Source organism: Parasteatoda tepidariorum, chromosome 5 (assembly GCF_982258835.1).
Source record: "Parasteatoda tepidariorum strain Cologne lab strain chromosome 5, Ptep-v5.0, whole genome shotgun sequence".
Lineage (NCBI taxonomy): Eukaryota > Metazoa > Arthropoda > Arachnida > Araneae > Theridiidae > Parasteatoda > Parasteatoda tepidariorum.
Window position 1 is genome coordinate 120,619,147 of NC_141759.1, and position 24,978 is coordinate 120,644,124.

General features: G+C 33.9%; 1 protein-coding gene across 1 annotated transcript in view; it reads right to left on the bottom strand.

Annotated features, from left to right (window-relative positions):
* Nucleotides 1-517: 517 nt before the first annotated feature.
* The window catches only part of LOC107454362 (short transient receptor potential channel 3), a 29,962-nt gene continuing 5,501 nt past the window's right edge, over nucleotides 518-24,978 (bottom strand). The window contains exons 4-13 of the mRNA XM_043054344.3: nucleotides 24,418-24,605; nucleotides 21,549-21,725; nucleotides 19,991-20,288; nucleotides 17,177-17,282; nucleotides 13,010-13,241; nucleotides 11,926-12,092; nucleotides 7,700-7,934; nucleotides 6,515-6,700; nucleotides 2,488-2,544; nucleotides 518-730 (exon numbers count right to left, since the gene is read on the bottom strand). Coding sequence (XP_042910278.1) covers nucleotides 674-730; nucleotides 2,488-2,544; nucleotides 6,515-6,700; nucleotides 7,700-7,934; nucleotides 11,926-12,092; nucleotides 13,010-13,241; nucleotides 17,177-17,282; nucleotides 19,991-20,288; nucleotides 21,549-21,725; nucleotides 24,418-24,605 — 1,703 coding nt within the window. The 3' untranslated portion in view covers nucleotides 518-673. The remainder of the gene's footprint in view (nucleotides 731-2,487; nucleotides 2,545-6,514; nucleotides 6,701-7,699; nucleotides 7,935-11,925; nucleotides 12,093-13,009; nucleotides 13,242-17,176; nucleotides 17,283-19,990; nucleotides 20,289-21,548; nucleotides 21,726-24,417; nucleotides 24,606-24,978) is intronic.

Genomic DNA, 24,978 nt, shown 5'->3' on the forward strand with positions numbered 1-24,978 from the left:
CATGGAATCTTCATAGTGCGTCTCATCATTTGGAAAGGAACTGTACTAATTCTCATTTTTAAAAAAAAGAAAAAAAATATACACTCTATCTAACACCCTAAAACTTTTTGAGGGTGAAGATTAAAAGACATAAAAGTAAAAAACAAATTTGGTTGATTTTACGTTAGTGATTATTTAACTCATTCTCCATAAGACCGTCTACTTTTGGTTATGTTGCTTTGTTTTACTGTTCAATAGCTTACTAACATGGAGTTTTAGGAATATATTTCGATATAGCCATCCTATTTATCACAAAATTAATATTTTCAGAATAATTTTGAAAGCATTTGACCCGTGAATGAAATTCACCAGTCACCAAAATATGGACTCTCACTGAATAATATTGAGTTGAACAAACCTTGATTATTCATGATTATAAATGGAAAGAATTAGAATACGTTAAGGATGAAAGTGTATTTTTAACTGAACATTTCCCTTCATGAATGACTTTGAACACATAATGACACCCTTTTTATCGATGTCAATTTTTATTCCTATTCTTAACAAAGGCAAATAATTTAATTTCAAATGATTCGTCGATATACAACAATGAAAATAGAATTAAACAAATCACTGCGAAAATCGGTTTGAAACAGTTCGAATTTTGCTTCTCTCTCTTTGAACAATCTATTATTCATTCTTCTAATTCTTTCGTTCTGAAATATCTCTGGACGATGCTGGACATGAGGACCTGTCAAAAATGAGCAAACAAAAAATCTTCAAAGATCATATTTAGCATAAGAGTTTCGTCTATCAACCCATTATTAAGTCATTCATTATTTAGAATGCGAATAATAGTTTGTGTCTTAAACTTAATTTTACTACCTATAAAAATGTAAATGGAGAGTTACGATAGTGGAAAATCATATAAAGAAAGAAAGAAACACGGGTTCATTGAAAAAAGAGCACTTTGAAACAAAAAGCTCAAACTGTAGTCAATTTTAACTCTTTTTCTCATTTCGGGACGTCTCAGGCTCAGAATAGTTGAATTTAAAATTGAATCCATAATCATCCGTAACAGATAGGCTGCGATATTAAAATTCCTTGATTTTTTGTTAAATTATTGAGTTGTCCTGTTGTGAAAAAAGACCATAACGCTGCGCCAGAATTTCAAAAATGGTGTTCGTAACGGTTCGTATAAGCGAGGATATCACATAATAATTGGAGTGACGATGATGTCACCAAAAATTAAAATGTTTGAAAAAGTTGATATTTCTGTTGTATCGAAAGAGTGATCACTTTTGATGAAGGTCTTGTCGTGATAGGGTTAATGCGTGCGAAAAGTGTTCCAGACTCTACTCACGACTTCAAAATGTGACGTCAACGGACATAGTAATCTTCTTTGACCTACACGTCGCGAAAATCATACGTGACTTTAGAAATGAGTTTCCGTGATATTTTTGTTGCAATCCTATCTGGTATTCTGTCCATAAAAACACGTTTATTTGAAAAAAGATGCTGGATAAATTATTAAAGAATTGTATTTTTCTTAATAAGTGTCGTTGAAAGCTCTAAAGTAATTGTTTCTTCGAGCCTCATGTTTTAAAGTAAAATACTTACAAATAAGGGTTTTCTACTTTTGTTGTTCATCATTACCAATACGATTCAAACTTTTTAACGCTAAACATACCAACACCTAATGTATAGCCATTTCTACCATACCGGGTCAAATGATTGGATTTTATGTTTCTTGATTGAATGCATGAAATGATTTAATGGAGGAACATAAACTAAATTTTTATGTATTACAAACACAAGGAATAAGAATTTTTAGTTCATTGCTACAAGCATTTTTTACAAATACAAGATGTTGTACATTTTCAGCAAACATATTTTGTCTAATTATTATTTCCATAATTCTTATAATCATAAGAATATATAAAAATATATAAGAATTATATGAAAACATAAGAATTATAATTAATATTATTTCTTCTAAGAACTTGTGCCGTCTTGATTGTTTCGACATTTTTCTGGCTAAAAACTAACCCAGAGGTAGTTAGAAATAAAGTAAAGCTACCGAAATAAGTTACTTAGAAAAACATTAGTCACTTTTTCTGACACAAAAATACCAATCTAAAATGTTAGGTACTTTCTTGAAATTCACAGTTATTCTGATTGAATTAGCTACGCAACAATCTTTGCAACTCATCGAATGCAAGACGTTGCGTCATTTCTGATCCGATATGAAGCAATAAATTGTCCTCCCGGCCAAATGACCGCGTTGTGATAGAAATAGGCAGACGACACGTATTATTCGAAACAAAACAAAAAAAAAATAGAATCTTAACAGTATATAATTGTTAGAAAAAGGCATGAAGTCAAATGTGCAAAAACGATAAGATGATAAGCGATGCAAAAGAGTTCTTAAACGGTCAATTGATGGTATGTTCAGAGTGTGTATTTCTCTTAGTTATGCAACAGTTATTGCTTGAGAGCTGAACTCACCCCGTAAGCTTGTTCATCTACTGCTCCTCTGTCCTTATACTCAATGTAACAACATCTCTGGAAATACAAAATAAATTATTCAATGCTTAAAATTTGGGAACTACTTTAACAAAGAATACTCTCGAAATATGTTTATTAGCCTTTAGAGATTTTACTCATAAGAAATACTTGTCCCGCAGTGGACTGATAGTAAAGACACGATTCCCAGTAGAACACTGAAGTCAAGCATCAGCCTGCGTAGGGACCGAGGGTGCGTGGTCCTCGATAAACTGTTCTACTGTAAAGTGCTCGTCTTAGTATCCAGGTCATCGGGTTATCAAATCAGGGGACTCTCTGTAGAGGATCATGTCTTTGGATCATCCTCATGTTTCTCAGACCGTTGCCGATAGCCCAGCTCTAGTGCGACGTAAATAAAGTACCTACCATAAAAATGCGTGAAACTAAAGTGTTACAAAAACTAACCCTTGAGTGGCAACAATGGAACATGGAATGCTTTTCTAACTTTTTCTACTAGTCTCATAAAAGAAACATCATAAATATCAGTTATTGTTTTAAAAAATGAAAAATAAAACAAAAAAATTTCGCGATGGTGATTTTAACAAAATAATACTTGATAGAAATATCTATATAGATATTTCTCTTACACGGCACCAAAAAAAAGCCTCATTACAACTCCCCGAATGGCAACGTTAGAAAATAGACCAATGATTGCTGCTAAAAATGTCACATGGCAAATGTCACATGAGGTGGCTCAACATATAGCGCTTTTAAAAACGGAAACAATAACCCGAGTGAGCATTATCAGGTTGTTCAATTCAGATTCATGCCTTAAAAACATGATAATATTTAATTTAAACTGGCTCAACGTATAGCGCTTTTAAAAACGGAAACAATAACCAGAGTTAGCATTATCAGGTTGTTCAGTTCAGATTCATGCCCTAAAAACATGATAATATTTAATTTAAACTTAATTAGGAATAATTTAGGCTGGCCTTCTCCATAACTATGAATAAGTCACAAGGCCAGACTTTTGAGAAAATCAGTTTAGTATTGACTAAACAAGTTTTTAGTCATGGACAACTTTATGTTGGCCTGTCAAGAGTTAAGTCATTTGACAGCCATTCAGTAATTGCTCCAAAATGCCAAATCTATAATTGTGTTTTCAGAGAAATTCTAAATGCTTAGTGTTAATTTCTTAGAGCTTTGCAGAAAAAAATGCTTTTTGAAAAAAAATTAATTGAAACTTCTATTGGCAGTAGGCAAGGGGAACTGCCAAAATCATAACTCCCCGATTAGAAATGCAGCATGGCGACCTCCACGTGGTATTTCTCGTGTAATGCTAACAGCCATGCATTTTAATTTATTGAATGTAAAACATCCTTATTTTGTTCTAAAATGTTATGTACTTTATCACAAACGTTAATTAATATAGAAATTGATTTCAATAATGCTGATCACCAAAAAATATTTCATTTGGCGATAAAAAAAATTTTTATGTTCTTGAAAATGAAAGACTTTTTGAGGGTTATTATCTCACAAGGAAAAGTTAGGGTTTAAAGTTTATATTTTTAAATAATAAAATTGAATTTTCACGCTTTAAAATGCGGAATATTAGTGAAGCAATATTTGATAATTTATTTTGCTAATATGTTTCTCATTTAGCTAATGTTTTTATTTTTTCACCATGTACAATCTAAATAGCTATTATACTTTTTTAAAAGCCAATAAGAACATTGATAGAATTCTTCTACATAAGTACAATACTATGTCTTTGATAAAATACTATGTCTTTGATGATAATATGCTATGTCTTTATGCTAGAACATTGTGTTCATTGGCGAGCGAGCGCAGCGAGACATGGTTCACGGCGTGAACCACATAGGATTGCGGGGCAATTCTCGGAGGTTGGCGAGCGTTAGCGAGCAGGGGGTGGAGCCTCCTAGTATATAGTTATTATGTGAAGCTCATATAAAACTTTCAAAGAAATTTCAAAAATGATTTATAGATAAAATGAACGAAAATATATACTTCACGGGGAAAACTAACACTTAACGGGATTTTTTTTTGTAAATTTTTATCCTTAAAAACTATTTTATAGTGTCCTTTTAAGTCTCTATTTTCAATGGCAGACATAGTTTTTATTTTTATGTTTTTTAAAATTCAATACTTTGTAGATCGGTCAAATTCCACAATTTTATTAAAGTGAGTAAAATAATATATTATAACCATCTTCGAACAGCCGACCCAATTTTTTGGTTTAAGACTTCTAATGTTCAGCTCCGTTGCCTAGTCAATTTGAACCCAATCCAGAAGACAAGGGAACTCCTATACCAAGTATTGGTAAAAATTTGCTTTCGTGGAGGACTTTTTGATGGAATTAACCCCCATTTGCGTTACATGGAGAGGAAGACCACGAGAACTTCCTTCAGTTAGCCTGACGGCAAAGGGACTCTAACCCATGATCCGTCAGCACCGTAGTCGGTGCGAGCCAGGAGCGGAATTCGTATCTACCAGTCACCGCTGGGATTCGTAACCTCATTGGAAGGCGAACTCTCTTATCACCTTTGCTCAGTTCTTTGTGTAATATTTCGTTGGTTCCGTCTACTAATGAGGAAATTTCACGTCAGGCCCAGGACCGAACTGGGGACCTTTTGCGTATAAGCACTACACAACGGTACGTCTTATAATAATCTAGGCATAAAACTGTTGATTATCAAAAATGAAATCATACAAACAACTCATTTCCGACTTACAAATATTTGGGGGGGGGGGGAATCTATCTTCAGCAGACTTTAAATAGAACAGCAAACTTATTTGAAATTGGAACTATTTTACAAATTATTCCCAGACTTATCAAAATGTTTATCGCGTTATTATTCTTTCAAATTGAAACATTTTCAAAAAACTTGTCCTATTTTTAAACAAATTTAACTTAACTTTTGAGGTGATATCTTTAGATTTATCTGTCACAACTTCGCCTTCATTGAAAACTGGCGGTAAATAATTTCCTAGCACGTATTTGGAAGGAATTCTTGTTCAGCATACATGTTGAGCCGTGATGACTCATGGCGTTCGCCTTCCAATGAGGTGAACCGGGTACGAATCCCAGCGATGGCTGGTCGATAGGAATTCAGCACCCGGCTAGCACCGACCACAGTGCTGGCGTAAAATATCCTCAGCGGTAGACGGATCATGGATTGGAGTCCTCTTGTTGACAGACTAACCGTGGGAGGTTTTCATGGTTTTTCCTCTCCACATAACGCAAACGCGGGTTTATTCTCTCAAAAGTCCTCCACAAAGGCAAATTTCTTCAAATATTTGATCCAGGAGTTTCCTTGTCTTCTAGGTTGGGTTCTTAAAGACAAGGCGACGGAGTTATACATAGGCAGTCTTAAACCCTCAAATGGGGTCGGCTGTTCAACGACTGTGCTTTATCCATCTTCTCCTCAAAATGTGCGAGTTAAAAACCCGAGTTCTTCGAAAAAGAGAGAATATTTTTTCGAGTGTATAAGTTGTGTGAACTTCTACTTTAAGCGTATCCTTCAAAACATTAAGATTTCATTTCACATCCGAAGACATATCTTGGAATACTTTTTATTTTTATTTTGGTTCATTGTCATTTTGAATTATCACACAAAAGCAATCTTAAACACATTTGATTCTTTTTCCTTGCGCTTTTATCAGTTATAACCTATATCTAAGATCTAAAAGCGAAATATTATTATTATTAATAAAAACGTTAAAGTTAACTACTCCGTTAGTACACACTATACACATTATACTGCGTTTGTACTCAGATTCTAACCAAAGTTACGAGTGTGAGGGGGTTTGCAGTTATTGACCCTGTCAACCTTCATCTATTAAAAGGTACCTCAAGTTGAAATGTCTTATATACAAGTGATTTGGTATTTAATATTTGTAGTGGTAGTTACGGTATTAACTGTCAGGGTAACGTGAAAAGAAAACTGACGTTTCACGTGTTAATAACAGAAAAAGAAAAAGGGATTGAAAGAGAAGCTGTACTCACCCTGAATGACCACTTTGCCGCAGCTCCTGGTATTTGATGTGTGGCAGCCCAAAAGTACTTCAGACATGAATTGAAAGAGTGGAGGGTGGGAAAGAGGTTGAAGGGACTTGGAATGCGGGTCGAATCATCGAAGAAATGAACCCACAGTTTTGTTCGAGCGAATTTGAATTCCACGTCAGCATTATCCTGTCAATAATAAATAACAACCTCAATCACTTTAGATCAGGTAGGGATCGAGAGAGTGACCCATTCATTATTGCGAACAGTTCTTGAGAAATCCGAATTTTAAATGAATGACTTTTTTTAAAAAAAAATTGATAACTCAGAAACTATTCGACTGATTTCTTTCAAACTTTGTGTATTATAGGAGTGGAACTATCTGTTCCACTTATTTTTAAAAATTTTACAAAGCACTAGAATTCTAATAGTTTTTTTTTATTTCATACACTACGTGATTTTTTTTTTTTTTTTTATCAACCAGTTTGAACATTTTAACAGGTCAATATGCCAACATTTCACGTTTAGGAAAAAAGTAATTTAAATGAAGGCGACACATTTATTTATTTTCTTAGATAATAACGAACCGGCGAAGGAAGATTGAAAAATATTATAAGGAAAAATCTCATTAAAAAACTAATATTTTTTAAAGTCTTTTCTTCATCTTTTATATCATTATACAATTCTTTTTATATAATGACGTATATTAAATTTGAATAATTTTCATTAAAAAAAAACGAAGAAAAGAAATTGTTTTGCTTAAATTGTTCAAAAACTAATGTAGAAAATTTCTCAGGGTTTAAAAATATAGCCATGGTACTTCATTTTATAAAAGAAAAAATTATTGATGTAGTCATCAAAATTAATTTTCTGGAATTTTCTCTACTCAACAGAATAATGCGCTGTAACAGCTGACCCCCGAATTCCTTCCCTTCTGGCAGGTTTTTTTTAGAGAAGAATCTGGAGAGAATTCAGACGAGAGAGAGACTTTGTGCCATCTCGATTGAGAAAATATTTCTCTGATTATTATGAATGTAGTGTTCGGTGGGGAAAGTGATTATAATTTTTCTTGAACTGTATACATAATTGTAATCCAGAAGATTCTATTAAAAAAAAATAACTTTCGATAAGAATACCAAAATGGTTAGAGCACGGAAGCATCTTGTGTGAAGTATAATAAAGACTTACTATAATGTTCTGGAATGTGTTGGATAGAATGGCGATGAGGGTGTTGACGAGAGCGATGATCATCATGAGTTCGTAGGTAGCGAAGAGAGTGAGGCCGATACCCTGAGTGAAGTGATGATAATTGATGACTGGATTCTTCTTGTCTGTCGTCAAGTTCTCTACCACCACCTCCGTCGATTCGACAGGTGACATACCGAGCATCCCCCAGAACAGGGTGAAGAACGAATTGGGAATGCTACAAAAGAAAGAGGAGACATCTAAGAAGATTCATTTTCAGGCCACCCCTATTCTTCTGTTTATTTACCATTCAATTTATAAACCAGTTTCATTTTTAACTAAAGAATCAAAACACTTTATGTATATCGTGATTTCCTTAAATCGATCTCGCAAAATTTATAAAACACAAAGAAAATTCTTATAATGGGTGAAGCAACGTAAATACAAATCTCAATAACAAAATATCAAGCCAGGGATACAAGATTATATTTCCGCATAACGGAGAAATATACCGGTATTCATTTCCGGATGTAGAGTGTTGCTATTGTTTACACTCAGTTTAACATTTATATCTTCGATCGATAAACAATTTTTATTTACCTTGCAATAGGGGAGACCCAGAAACTATAAAAAATACCGTACAGTTTGTCTGAAATAAGAACTCCTCCAGACATTTGTCTGGACCTGTGGCGGTGACCGTGGTAACGAGGTAGGACTATTTCAAGTAGGTGTGTGGGATCACTGTTTTGGAGTGGTTCGAGAGAAAGGGGGTCGTTTTCTTCCGTCTATTGTGTTAGTCCTAGAGAGAAGTTACCCTCCCTAAAGTGCGCCATGTTTGTTTCCATAGCACCAGACGGCCTCAGACTTTGTGGCGGGAGGAGCTCTTGGCTTAGACAAACTATACAGAGAGTAATTTTATGATCACGTCACGCCATTTCCTATTTTTGAATTTTACCTTAAACATGATACACAAGAGCCGTGGTGGCTCAGGGGATAGAGAGTCTGTCTCCCAATGAGCCGAACCGGGTTCGAATCCCGGCAATGGCTGGTTGTTTCGAAATCCGCACCCGGCTCGCAGCAACCACAGTACTGACGTAAAATATCCTTAGTGGTACACGGATCATGGGTTTGAGTCCCCTTGCCCTCAGGCTAACCTTAAGAGGGTTTCGTGGTTTTCCTCTCCGCGTAACGCAAATGCGGGTTAGTTCCATCAAAAAGTCCTCCACGAAAAGTTACTCCCGAATACTTGATCCAGGAGTTTCCTTGTCTTCTGGATTGGGTTCAAAATGACAAGGATACGTAGTTGATCATTGGTAGCCGTTCAACTGTTCAACGTAGTCGTTATAAAATAAAATAAAAACATGTTATGCAAAATATTCAATCTCTGAATTGTTCTGAACATAATCCTTTTTTTCCCTTCTTTTTTCTCTTTTCATTTAATGGACCACCAAGATAACATGAAATTTTTTTTCCTCCTATATACTTTTCTAGTTTCGCAAATTTTTTCTTATGAGGTTCAAAATAAAATAGTACAGTCTTAGCGCGAAATCCCTAAATCTTTTATTCTCGAGAACGGGTCATTTACGAACGTCTTTTTTAACAGTTTTTAAAAATTTCTGAACAACTGAACAGAACATACGTTTTTACAGTCCATATTATGAGACGCACTCTAAGATTCTACACGGAATCTTAATTATCAGGTGATAACTGTATACAGGCTTTATTGTCTTTATGAGGTTTTGGCACTTGTTTACGTTCGCGTATACATTGTCATGCAATGCGTTACAAATAGGAAGTCTATAAAAATATCTTCTGTATAAAAACCTCATTACATGTATGTTTAAACATAAAAGTATTGCTTGTAAACTCGTGCAAATCATGTCATTATTAAAGCACTACAGTGCGTCTCATCATTATTATAATGTACTTATATAATGTTTGATATAATGGATATTCTGCATTTATATAATATATTGTCTCATGTATCCTATTCGTCGAATTCATAACATACATTGGTCTCATTTAACCTACTGATACACGAACATAAGGGAATGCAAACCGGTTTCATCCCAGTCAAAACAATAAAGCTGTAAAGTATCATCTGATAATTAAAATAGAATCTTAGAGAGTGCGTTTAATAATTTGGACTGTAGGAATCTCAGGCAAAGATTTACTCATAAAAAGAAAATCCAAAAAATTTTTCCCATGAAAAACATAAGTGAATCTAAACGTGTTCAACAGAAGTTATTTACAATAAACTAAGGCAGTGATCTTCAAAGTTTTAAAAAGGAATCCATATGAATTTAATTCCTACGTACGCTGAAAGTTTCTAACACAACAACAGCTGATAAAATGTCTCTTTATTTCAACAATCAATTCATTTTTTTTTATGAGTTGATTTACTATTGTGAAGAGAATGTCATATGATAAATCAATTAAAATTGAACCAATCACAGAACATCAATCCTATAACATTTAGGAGAGCACTTTTATTGAAAAAACAAGAAAAGAAAGAAAGCTGCAAGCAACGTGAAATTCATAAAAGAAAAGTGTCGCATTATTGTTATTCTTTCAAAATCTGTCGCTGATCGTATTTACTATTTTAGATATAAGTAAAAATTAAAAGCTGAGGGTGATATTTTTTCTTCCTTCTGACAGGGGCTATAATATTTTCTTTTACAGTGAATGCATTTATGATTTTGGAACTATAGTTAGCAAAGTAATAACACTAAAAATAATGCTTGAATATCTTTCTTGTCATTTTTTATTTTGTTACGCTATTTTGCTAGGTTTGATTTTGTTTGGTTTTGTCGGTAACATTAAGTGATTCATTGAATAGTTAAATAAAATGATAGAAGTGCAAGATTTTATGATAAATAGTGTTTGAAATGAACTATTTTATAATCAATAAACTGCAGAACATATTGAGGATAAATTATTCATGCTTTTTTTTTTATTAAATTTTTGTAAAACTATATCCCGTTGGGAAGGTCAGTGTAACAAAAAAAGTTTTCACATCAAGCAAAGTTATACTTTAAATGAAATTAAATGTGAGATTCCTCAGCACATAATATCCAAGTAGGGATATCAATATAGGGATATTTAAGGGTGACGACGATAACAGAAGAAAGTTTTTTTATTACAATTTTATGAACATAGAGCAAGTTCTTTTTTTTTTTTTTTAACCCATTGACAAAATGGGTCTTGTCCACACACTTTTCAGCTGTGTTCAAGAAAGAGCATGCATTGCTATGACAACCGCTGCTGTTTATCATTTCACTAGACAGGCATTTTTAATGTGTATTTACATCATTTAAAGTATTCTTTTTTTTTCGTATAATTGACGGTGATTTTTATATATAAATATGAATACTGCTGCTGAAGGAGGAGGAAAAGTATGTTGAAACACGTAAATAGAGGCAGACGACAAAACATGCATGGAGACATGATTTGAGTCAATCCAGAAGGAAAAAGCATTTGACCTTACTGGTTAACCAGTGATCGTCATAAGGGGATCACAACTTTTTTTAAATATTAATGCGGGACAACCAGTGTGTATAGATGTATATTTTTTTTAAATCGCGTTTAAAATGTAAAGGGGCCAAAAAGGCATGCACGCGCTAAATAAATAAATAAACAAATCTTATAGGGTAACACTACTACTCTGGATATGCTTGAAGAAGGATTCCTTGCAACCAAGCATCTCCTGTAATAAATGTGCAACATGTATGAAAATGTTAATAAAAATATAACATTTTCTTTTAATATATGTTAGATATGATTGTCGACTTTCACCGGCGTATTTCAACAGTCAAAAAGTTACTTTGATGAATGTCAGAAATATATATTATGTCAGATATTAATTTATATTAGTGATTATAGCAACATTATTTCGATCACTGATATTTTAATGTCCGATTAGGATAAATTAGAAAGAACAACAATGTTGGGAGAATTAATAAAAGGCCGAGAAAATTAATAACCTGGGAACCGGGAAAATTAATAAATTGGGAGCCGGGAAAATTAATAAAAGGCCGTGTCACTTAATTTTTAAAATGAATCAGTGTAGGGAATACCGGGCAAATATTTTTAATCTTAAAAAAACAAAAAAACATTAGAGTATAGCGGCTGTTATCTGGGCCAGTAGTCAGGTATTGATTTTTCCCCCTAATCTATTCTCATCAGATATGAAAATTATGGAGGAATAAAGTAACCTATGTTGTACGTACTTGCTGAAGGATGATAGTTGTGTCCTGGTTTCACCCTTTGCGTTGGTCTGTGTCATGCCATCGTAGTAGGCGTACATCCTGGTGAGAGGGATGGCAAATGAAGAGTTGATCAGCATGCAGAGACACAAAAAGTAACCTATTTGAATCGCCATCTTACCCAAAGACACCTGCAACAATACAAAGACTTTCAGTTGAATTGTAATAGGCGTATCAAAATTCAATAATGATTTGAATAAGCCAATCTGTCTCTAAAAGAACGAATTCTTTACTCAAATTATTTTCTCTCTGAAGGCATTGCAAAAATTTATTGACTGAAAGAATCTGCAGTTTAGCGAAAATGATAGAAACTAAGATTTTACAGGTCATTAAATCTTAAAGACTTCATTAAACGCTTCTCTTAACCATTTTTTTTGAAGAAAAAAAAAGTGCAAAAAATCAATAGATTTTTATTATTTCATTAATGAATACAAGAAACTAAAACGAAACATTATGCATACATTTTAATTTCTTATGTTTAAAAAAACATTTAACTTACCACCGAATTATCTCGGACCAATGAAAATGCATGTCATTTTTTTGTTTCAAAATTCAACGAAATGGGTTCAATAGAAATCAAATGAGTTAGTTGCGTTCACCAAGAGTGGACAGTTGGCTTCGCCTTTATCACGTGGTATGCGACGATACTATTTCGATATTTTTGATAGAAAGATATGAGCAATCCTAAACATGGTTGGACAAAAATATTTATTTCACACACTTTGTGTTCATTTCTTTTAGCATTCAATATTTCATAAATGTATTGATATTTCGCGCTACTTTTTATGATTTTTTTTCTCCTTTGAGTGAATAGTTTGTCCTTTTTGAGACATTCTGCTGGAAAAACAGCAGTTTTTGAATTTAAAGTATATTTAATGAGCTGGAGAAACGAAAGGTAGATGATAAAGCTAAGTGACTGTAAAAGAATTCACTTTTTGTGTTTGGCGCGCATTAAGGGTTGTCTCTCATATTCAAGAACAGAGATGCTTCGTCCGAATAGGTGGAGCCAACTCCTGGTGAAGGCGAACTATAGTTGCAGAAATATTACCTGTAAAGGTCCGAGACGAGAGCTCTGTAGACAGTAATAAGCGAGTTTGCCAAATGTTAGGACTGTTGCTATAGCCAGAAAGCCTTCGTGAAGTAAAGTGGAGTCATTACTGGGCCAAAATTTTCTCTCCATGGCTTTCTTCTTCTGAATGTGTTCAGAGACGACATCGATCATAGACCTCACCCAAAAGAAAAATGTCAGCACAAAAAAGGACTCCAAAGCAATGTCATACCTAAAGAAGCACTCATTCATAAAAGATTCGAACATTCTTAATGTCTATTCATCTAAGAATCGAACGACCCGCAGTGGACTGATCATTACGACACGGCTCCCAGCAGATCACCAAAGTAAAGCATCACTGACTGCTGTCAGTGTGCGGGTGGGTGACCCCTTGGATCAGTCTGGGTAGTGACCAAGGATGTGCGGTATGGGTACTCGGTAAACTTGTTCTACCGTAAAGTGCTCGACTTCTTTGCTTGCAGGTAGTGACCAAGGATGTGCGGTATGGGTACTCGGTAAACTTGTTCTACCGTAAAGTGCTCGACTTCTTTGCTTGCAGGTCGTCGGGCTAAAGAAACGGAGGTGCCATCCCCTCTGCAGAAGATCAAAATGGTGATGGATCATCCTCAGGGATGTTTCCCAGACCGTCGCCAATAGCCCATGGTGCAGCTCTAGTACAACGCAAATGAACTACAACTAATGATAGAACGTACCCGTTAGGGTCTAACCTAAAATATGCAAATTAATGAGTGCAGTTACTTAAGTTTATTAAATCAGACATAAGAAACGTTCTTTCTCTGAATAAAAACACCTTTTTTTTCGACAGATTTGGATAAATGGCAGCACTCTAAGAAATTGGGTCCAAAGAGTTAAGCCTGGAGAGTGGTCAAAAGTCTGGACCCTTTAATGTTTGTTATACTTTTTGCATATTTTGGCGAAAACTGTTTATGCGAATCGAAAATTTTTAAGGCCACTTAATAAAATCCATTTATCCAAAGATCATCCCGAGCAAAAAATAATTTTTAATAATTATTATTTTTTTGATTATTTAATTATTAAATTTAATAATAGACGAAAAAATGTCGAATTGAAAGGCATATCATTTTAAAGAATGCAATTTTATAGAGCAGAATATAAAATTTGAAGGAAATTGTTGGAATAATTCTTGAGAAATTGAATTGATAATTGAGGAATTGAATTTTGAATATGAATTTTGACTTTTTTAAAATTTAATAATTCCAAAACTATGAGACCCATTCCGCTTAAACTTTGTATTCTGCCCTATATAATTAATTTTTTTTTAGAATGATATAAAAATTTACGTGTAACTAGCAATTCAAAATGTTTCGACTATTAGTAAATTCAATAATAAATTATTAAGTGATTTTCATTATTTATTATCTTCATAATTTATACCCGTAATTTATTGTAATGCATAGAATGTATTTTAGAATTGTGCTCTCTTGAGATATCGAGAAATAAGCAAAGCGAAATAAGAGAGAATTGAAATAACATGAAAGGGTGTTGACAGCTGTCTTGCCTAAACTATTGGCGTCAGATCCTAGAACCATTAAGATTGAGTCTTATTACCTTAAAATACGATCATTAAAATAAAAGTTATTTAAGGTTTTCAATTTTTCTCTTTCGCATTGTACATATAAAATTATGTATTCAATGATGTGCATATTCAATTAGGTATGTTATGTCTCTTGCAGTTTGTATTCACAGTATAAAATTTAGGGATTCTGACATTCATTCAAAAATAAAACCTTTTTTTTTTTATAGGAAAAGCAAAAACATTGATTCTTGCAAACAGAAGAATTTTGAAACATTCTCTGATAATAATGAACATTTAATTTCGAACGTAAAAAACTGCTAGACTCAAATTCTTGAGAACGGGAGTTCGAACCCAGCAGGCCGAAGAGTCCCCGTGTAGTAAATGGTGACTGGGGCATGCTAAAATTGTCGAGTCACGAAGTCCTCCCTGTTCCCATAGCAAATAATACACCTGGGGGTACTGGATTGGAGATCGATCTTTCTCTGGTTCAGTTCAAAATTACGATCTGTTGATGAATGAACGGATGCATAAATGGGCTCGCCCTATAAACGGGTGTAGCGATGAGTGTGGCAGAAGTCGACTTCTTGGCCATAGATGGCGCCACTGGAAAACAGGAACACTCGCACCCCTAGTGCTTTAATGACCTACGACGACAACAGCATTAATTTTTATTACGATTAAAAAAAAGTTACAATAAAATACTGCGTAGATGCGCAGTTGGAAAATATTTTACATTAAAATGAAAAGTTTGCAAGCAAAACATTTTAAATCAGCTCAAAATTATTTGTTTATAACAACAACAAAAAAGAAGGATAGAATATCTTCACTCTTCTCTTCAAATTAAAATCGAATAATTTTTATTTTTTTTTTAACTTTCGAACGACAGTGTGGGAACATCTCGGAGCGAACTCCAAAAATTTCGAAAGTCAGGGACACGCCCAATGCCTCTGTACTGAATTCTTGAGATTTCTAATCGTCAATCCTTCTAAGCTTGGATGATCGAAAGAATACTTTATATCCATGTATGTAGCTTTTAGATTAATCGTGCATATATTTGTAAGGTTCTGATAGTTACTTTTAAATTTTTATTACGTATGTTTATTTTTAGCTATTGGATAGTTTTGTGCAATGTCTTGACCCTCAGAAAGACCTTGAACTTGGAGGGGTGGGTTAGATGTCGCACCTCTCTCCCCACACCACATCTCATTGCTGTCAGAGCATTTCTTAACTTGGACTTCGAACAAAGAAGTTCAAATTAGCAAGCTCTCTCATGAGCAACATCTCATTGTACACTGCAGCAGCCGCAATAGTTTTCTTCAAGTATATAGTTCATCTATTTTATTAATTTATGTTCAATAAATGTCTAATCAAAACTATACAGTCAACATCATAATAAAAACAATTAAAAAAATTTTTTTTCATCACTATATATTTAGCACAGGTGTCTCTAAAATCGATAATAATTCAAATATGATATGAAGCGGGTTAAAAACTTCAGCATAGCCTATATTTCATGTATACTATTGTCTACTTGGACTATAGGCATTCATATGCATTGCTTTCTAATTATTATTAATAGTAGGTTTTGAGGGATCATTTGGTGGACACTTTAATAATTTTTTATAATTTTTGGGTTCAAGTGACAACTTTGATACTAATACCAAGTCAAAGGACATGTGTCAAAATTTCCAAAAACATATACATATGCTAAGAAATATGTTTAAAAATATTTAAAGAAATATTTTATTTCGTCCACGTCGTTCTATATGTAATAGTTAGCACAGGTGTCGCTAGAATCGACGATGTTGTAAAATATGGTATGAGGCTGGCTAAAAATGTCTGCATAGCCTACATTTAATGTATACTATTATCTACTTGGACTCGAGGCATTCCTATCCATTGCCTTCTTATTATTATTAAAATTATGAAGAAGAACAATAATTATTTGATCACGGAGACCCAGAAAATGTTCGTAAATATTATGGGGCCCCAACTTGAATGTTTAACAAAAGCTGATATAAATGATGAGGAGGAACAAGAATTATCCTTAATTTATTGGAAAGAGGGAATTAATTTATTGGAAAATTAATACTTCTTGCACATTTAGAAATTATTGGCTTAACTACTTACATAAGCTGATCATTAATGGGGTAAAAAGTATCGTTCGTATAGAAGAGGTGCACAGTTTGGAACAAAAAAACTTATTACATAATTTTTAAAGTTGAAGTGCAGATACCAATAGATAACGAAATCAGATGTTTCAAATATACAATTTGTAACATTTAATTTCGTTCGATAAGCTCTAAATTATAAAATTAATGTTGCTTTTTATTTTTCTTTAGTCAACACAGCACTAAACTTCTTTTTCCAATAAATTCTATTGACCGACAACTAAAAGACTGAGAATGATATTAAAACCTTTATATCGTTTCGATTTGGCAATTGAAAAAAAAACATTTTTTGACTCTATAAGTTTGTTTCGTAGGTACAAATTGTGTAGTTAATCAAATGAGGAAAGTTCTAATATTTTCAGATATTTGTGTAACCATTCGGAAATATCCTAACTATCTGATTTCCCCGAAAATAAGCATATTACGAAGTGACCTTACCAGTTCCAAACGACCAAAAAGAATCTCCTAGCACCCTCTGCCCAATATCTTCTTGCGGTTGACCAGATAAAACCCATCACATAAATGACCACAATGACTTCCATTCCTGCAAATGCAAAAGTGAGAAACAGGAGTACAATTTGCGGAATGAATTAAAATTAGACAAAGTGCATATACATTCCATGTTGGTGTCATAAAAATAATGTAAATTAATAAAATTGTGCACGAATTTACACTTGAGTCAATAAATAATGGAGTAACGAATTGAGTTAAAAAGTATGCAGCACTGTTATTGTAATATATAAGATTGATGTTTTTTGTTAAATTAGAACTAGCCCTCATTGACTTTTTATCATCCAGCATTCGAGCCACTAATGCTTTCTGCATTTAGAGATTATTTAGGTCCCGCATTTTAAAGACACGGTTCCCCTTACAACACTGAAGTCAAGCATCACTGGCTGCAGTCAGTAAGCGGGTGGGTGACCACTTTGTTCAGCTTGCGTAGGGACCGAAGGTGTGCGGTATCGGTCCTCGTTAAACTGCTTTACAGTGAAAGTGCTCGACTTCGCGCAGGTCATCGGACTACCAAAGCGGGGGAGGCTTCCCCTCTGCAGAGGATCGAAGTGGCGATGGCATGTCTTCGGATCGTCGTCGAGGATGTTTCCCAGACGATAACCCATTTGTGCAGCTTCAATGCTACGTAAATAAAGTACCAACCAACCAACCTCTGCTTTTCAATGACGAAAGAGAATTGCTTGATTGACGGGGGGGGGGGACATGAAATTATTTTACTTTTTTAAGTTTGTAGTATCGATAAATTTTTTTCTTCTTAGAATTTTCTTAAAATAGCTAGAAAAAAGTATTGTAAGTTAGTTTCGAACAGCAAAATTTCATATCGCTTGGTAGTTAAGTTAGAAAAAAAAAAGTTTATTTTAATCAGGTGACAGCAATTCTAAAAAGAACTGCAATTTTTATTCATAAACTTGACTATGAAATCGTAACCGTTGACATTTTTGCTCTTAATGCATTCAAAAATAGAAATAGTAACTAATTATCTGATGTGTCGGAAATAACGCAATTTCTTTCATTTCGGTTTTCTTAAAAGTAATACTATCATTGGCTGTAATATCGTTAAGAGTTGATTTCGTCAATAATCGACACGTGACATGCAGCTGGGGGAAAAAGACAGAAGAAGAAATGAATTGTAAAGGTTTAGCTTTTTTTTTTAATTTTTTTTTTTTTAGCTTTTTCTTAGCTTTCTCCGTCGAACTTGAAAAAGTTTTTTCTTTCTTAATAAAAAATTTATATTCTTTTAGATTTCAAACTGAGTTTGATGAATTCTGCAAAATAATACAACTACTTAGAGGGTCATTGAAACAAAGATTGGAATGACCCAATTGAATTATGATGAGCTAAATTATGTTCATTTCAAATACATAAAAATTTGGTACTGAAATTTTTAGAATAGTACAAAGATTTACATTCATTTCAATACACAGTTTACATCATTAAACTCATGACAAAGACGATAATTGATCTTCCTCCATTTCTTGCGAAGCAACTTTGGGGTTACAGTTGAGGCTATGATTCGATTTCTTAAGGGAATAATATTAGTCATTGTTCTCTTGTGTCTTTGATGTAACTTATGAAAGTCTAGAGGCCATCTCGTTCGAAATGAATGTGGGTCCGTTTGTCCAAAACCATTCCATTTCATCGGAATATTTATCAGTAGGCCTTCGGACTAGCAATCGTTGAAAATGTATATTATTCTTTCCCAATTTCATGTTTTTGGCCTGCTTTTGTCACAAAATACCGTATTATATCCTAACTGTGTCTTTCGATGTACTAGAATTTTTTATTTAAAAAATATAATGAATCTTATAGAGACATGTTAACGAACGAAAGAAAATGTGAATGGAACTAATCCTTCGAACCAGTAACTTAATTTCTATCTCGGGCACCTAAGTTAATGGGAAAAATAACATTCTTTCACTGCATTTTAAGGCAAAAATCATTTCTATGTGCCGAAAAAATTATTTTCTAATGGGATTATTAGAAATTGAATTATTCCATGTTTTTTTTTTTCAATTCCTACCATTAGTTCACTTTCTCCCTATACCTTCATCAAATTTTCAATCGTTCATTCAAATATTTTTTCAACATTTATAATCATTCAAGTTCAAATAAATTTGTTTGAACTTGTAATGGATGGCACTTGATGTTGATACAGTTTTTTCAAATACATTAATTCATTCATTAAGTGGAGATGAGCGTAAAACGAAATGGAATTTTCTGATGGGTTATATGGCTTTAAACTTTAGTGAAAGCGATTCAGTTTTTCACACATTTTAGAAATAACACCAGTGATCATTTCTAACTTATAGCTCTATTTAAACAAAAAATAGTTTATTGCGCACATTTAAATATTTAATTATTTTATTGTCGCTGTGTCAGATTAATTTAATAAAGAACGTGACGTGGTAGCAAGTGTGGTCCACGTCACCCAATATATACTTTTATAGAGTTGTCTGATAGCCTTTTATTTTCTTTCCAATTCCTTCGATTGGTTATCACACTCTCCCCTATATATCTTGTTCAAATCTTCAATTCATTAAATTCAAGTAAAAATACATATTTCTCATACTTGTAGTGGAATGACACTTGATGCTAATACAGTTTTTTCAAATATATTATTTCATTCATTAAATTTAATTTATTAATTAATATTGAATTAACGAGAAAAACTGTAACTGAAATAAACATTTATCTTTGTTGATCCAATTGACTTTTTCTATTATTGTAAAGGAAGTATACCTGTGTTGGGGGGTCCTCTCTTGTTCCTTCCGGTGTCCAGGTAGTTGAGTAGGAATATAAGGAAAAGGAAGAATAGAAAAGAGGCTAGACTCATCAAGTAACGGTTCAGTGGTGAGTGGTACTTCTTGAGAAATTTCACTTCTGGTACAATGATGAGGGCAAAGCAAATGACGGGTAGAAGAAGAATGCGTACCAGAACGTGAAGACACTTCCAGTGGAGGGGGAGGCGAGGCCAGGATCGAAATTCTCCCAACCAATGTGCCGTCAAAACTTGTTGCACCATCGAATGAGCTACAAACTATAAAACACGCACATCATTTCAATGGAATGGGATTCTCACATCGAACAAAATGATAAATTATTATTCGGCTCAAAAGACTTTCAAAGCCTCATTCAGGGAATGGATGAAAAAGAATTGTTGATACAGATCAAAGGAATTTTTTCATTTAAGAAAAATTTCTTTGTCTCCATCTTTTTCGTCACGCATTGGACAGATCGTTAAGACACGGTTCCCACCACATCACCAAAGTCAAATCTGGTTGCAGTCAGTGTGCGAATGGGTGACCACTTGAATCAGTCTGCGAAGGGATTGAGGATGTGCGGTATGGATCCTCGTTAAACTGTTCAACAGTAAAGTGCTAGACTTCACGTTCAGGTCGTCGGGCCACCAAAGCGGGGGTGCCATCCCCTCAGCGGAGGATTAAAATGGTGATGGCATGTCTTCGGATCATCCTCCGGGATGTTTCCCAGACCGTAGCCAATAGCCCAGTGTGCAACAACAACAACTCATTTTCTTTCGAAAAAATATAAAGAAAGAAAAAGAATTTTTAAAAAAAATTTTAAAATGTTCGTCGTGAGAACCCCCTCCAATGGCAGGGCTCGATTTTTCCTTTGTGGGTAAAACTCCTAATACGCAAATGAAGCAGATTGTTTGATTCTGGCTATTTTGATTTCAATTCAATACGTCAACAAATCATTTTCTCATGATAATTTAAATCGGCAGATATCCGAAGAAATTATTTTTCGAATTCGTGATACAGTAATTGAAAGTATGATGACTTACAGAAATTTTCATTGAACATCGAGCATTACCCCCCTCAACTCTTTTTTGAAACATGTGTCAAGAAAACTAAATATTTTAATTGGAATGCGTGGACGGAATCAGGACATCCAGTAGAAGGAAACTAGGCAATATTCTCGGAGTGCCAGATGAAAAAAATAAACACATAAATAAATAAAAGCGTAAAATTTAAGTTTATGATTTACATCAATTATTTTGTTCATTATTTTCTTTGTAAATTTCATTTCAAAGGGTAAAATAAATTCATCGATCATGCTTCTCCTCAGAGAATTTTTTGCGTGGAATTGCATATGAATTTTTCACCTACTCTAACATGGCTCATTTTTGAATTAAATGACACGAGCTTTGCATTTATTTGGATGTCTGTTTTATTCTGAAATGGCTACCCGGGATCAGATAAATATTTTTTTTTCTCGGTTAACATTCTTAATTCTTATAGAGTGAAATGTCTCGGAGACAACAGTTAAAAATGGTCACCTCTTTTTGGTGATAGTCTATGGCCAACTGCAACCTGGGGAAGAGTGACCTCTCGTGTTCTACATCGAATCCTCCTGGAAGTTTCAGAAGAGTTTCTATTTCAGATGGATTCCGACACTCAGACAAAAGTGAGACCAAGAATTTCCTCACCTTCTTTCCAAGTTCAACATATTCTGACTGAAACAACAAAAACTTTTGCTGTTATTAACATTCTAAAAGAATTATGTTTTTTAGGCGCAACAGCTAAATAGGTCGTTGAAAAATCTGACTCTTCCCAAACCTTTTGCAACGCTCCTGGCTAAGTTTTTTTTTCCAATTTTATTTTATAACCGTTGTTGAACAGTCGATTCAATTTTTTGGGGTTTACAGCCACTCATGTTCAAATCCGTATTCTTGTCATTTTAAACCCAATCTAAGAACACAAGGGAAATCTCGGATCAAGGATTGGGGGAAATTTGCTTTCGTGGAGGACTTTTTGACGGAACTAAATTGTATTTGTGTTTCATGAAGAGGAAAAGCACGAAATCCTCCCACGATTAGCCTAATGGCAAGGGAAAGGACCCTGATCCGTCTACCACTGAGGTTATTTTTACCTCAGCACTGGGGTCGGTGCAATGGCGGAATTCGTATCGACTGGGATTCGAACCCGGTTCACCTCATTGGAAGGCGAATGCTCTATCCTCTGAGCCCTCACGGCTCGATAGAGTTTGAATTTTAAAAATTTAGAGTAAAAAACTTCTATTGTAATACATTTAGATGTAAAAGTATTTTTCTTTGAAATATACTTGAGCATTCTTCGGCCATTGTTAGTGACGAATGCAAGGTTTCTCAGTGTCATCAGGGTTAATTTTTATATTCCAGAAATCACTGACTAAAATTAAACACTTCATTTATTTATGAAGGTTTCTATAAAAGGTAGTCATTTGATCAAAAGTCATCTCTACCTTTCTTTCATCTTTTTAAAAGTTACTGGATTCCTACTCATTAGTTCAACACTCTCCCTACAACATATCTTCTTCAAATTTTCAATCATTCATGAAATATTGAAATAATTCATACATTCCAGTTCAAATACATTTTTTTTCAAACTTGTTCACACAGTTTTTTCAAAGATTAAATCATTCATTAAATTTAATGAATCAATTTTAGTTTTCTCAATAACAGAAATTTTTTTAAAAATTATTTAATAAAAAGTAACTGAAATAAAAAATTTCGTTGTTGTCTTGCGTAAGAATTGACTTTTGTATTAATTGTTGAATATTTTTTTATATTACTTCTTTCTTTAACAAGACTCCTCAATTTGTTTATCAAATACTGATTTGGAGATGTATTAGTCTATGCTCCTAAAAAAGCTGATAAGTCTGACGTCGATCTTCGCCCTTTGAGGTACAATTGGTAATTGTTCCTGCATCCTATTTATCTTGAACAAAAACTAAAAAATCTTTAAAAATTTTCTTAAGTTCACTTGAATTTGCGAAATTCTGTGAACATGACTTGAACAATGTAGCCCTCTATTATCATAACTAGTTTTGCGAGAATATTCGAAAATTTTGGATATCTTTAATTTGTCTATTTAAATCTATTCCATTTTTTTCTTTATTCTTCTTTACGCTTTGCTTACATTTTTAGCAATCTTATTTTTGTTTATTCTAATGCCCAAAACTGTAAATTCTTTCACATTTTGGTTATTTGATTTTGATTTAACAAATATTACCTTTCCTTATTCTATTTTTACATTCTTTATTTTTATGTATGAATTTATTTTCTTCATCGGAAATATTATTGCAATCTTTTACCTGGATGTCAGAAGGAAAGTGTAAGACAAGCTCCTTTCATAATCAGAATAAGTGAATCAGTTTTCTTCGATTTTGAAATAAAACCTGTTTCAAGCATTTAATCACCCATTGAAATCCAACACAAGCTATTAAACCCAATAGTGTGTAAGTTAAATCAGTCATTAAAATATAAAATTTAACTAATCAGGCTATAGCTCCAAATTTCACGTTTAAAGTAAAAATTACCATTTTTTTAACATTTACAAAAATTTTTTCTTCTCTTTGGACATTTAATTTTTCAAAAATTTTAGTTTTGGGATTACTTTTAGAGTACTTCCTGTGTCGGACATTTAAAAAAGATAGTTTTATTCATCACAATCAGTTGTTGGTCATTTTTATTTTGAAAGCATACTATTCATTTTTATTTTATAACCGTTGTTGAACAGTCGACCCCATTTTTTGGGTTTACGACTGCTCATGTTCCACTCCGTAGCCTTGTCATTTGACCCCAATCCAGAAGACAAGGGAACTCCAAGATCAAGTATTGGGTGAAATGTGTCTTCATGGAGGACTTTCTGGTGGAATTAACCCACATTTGCGTTACATGGAGAGGTATGAGAACCTCCCACGGTTAGCCTGACTGCAAGGGGACTCTAATCCATGATACGTCTACCGCTGAGGATATTTCCCGTCAGTACTGGGGTCGGTGCATGCCGAATGCGGAATTCGTATGGACCCGCCACTGCTAGGATTTGAACCCGGTTCATCTTATTGGAAGGCGAACTTTCTATCCCCATCACGGCTCGGATACTATTCATTGTCAATTGTGTGGTGGGTCACTTTTTGCTGGGATTGATTCTCAGCACTAAAGAAGCTCAGTTTGTTCTCTATGATAAAGGATCCCTAGTTGATCACAGCATTTGCATGTCCCCGAGAAGCAAAATGACGTGTTAGTGATCTGTCAGGAATGTCCCATTCTATTTTAACTAACCGTTAAAATACATGTTTCTACTACGACGCGTTTAACTCTGACAGCTTTAGTTTTAGACATAGCCTGGGGGGCCCATTTAGATAAGAAAAGAGGGGTGTCTCACCCTAAACTCCTTGTCCATGAGAGCGCACTCACTCAATTGGGCATCCATGAGAAACCCATAGAGGATTGGATCGTCTGTCACCTGACAGGTGTAGGCAGGATTGCAGAGTGCGTTGTAACTGTTGAGTCGAATTCTAGACTGTGAAGATCCTGCCTGACGAAGGATTGCCTTGCATTTGGGACACAGACCTATGATTGAAAAAAAAAAAACAGATTTTTCTCTCTTGAATTTGTTTAGGTTGTGTAGACATCCACTTACGTTACGATACCTACCCTATTTGAAAACAAAAAGGGTTTCTTTTTTTCTGGAACATTTAATCCTCAAAGTATGCAATAAAGAAACAATTCATCCTAAACAACTTTTAATCTAATAATCGGATTTTCAAGTACAAGGTCTCAGACTTAATGGTCCGAAGGTGTGACCTTAAATAGGCTCATGAATGAGTGCAGACGATATTTTAAATTGCGAAGTCAGACACAAAAATATTTTTTCTCTACATACCTTTTTGCTTAAATTTCGTAATCACAAAATATAAGAGGTATCCGCAATCCGGGAAATAGG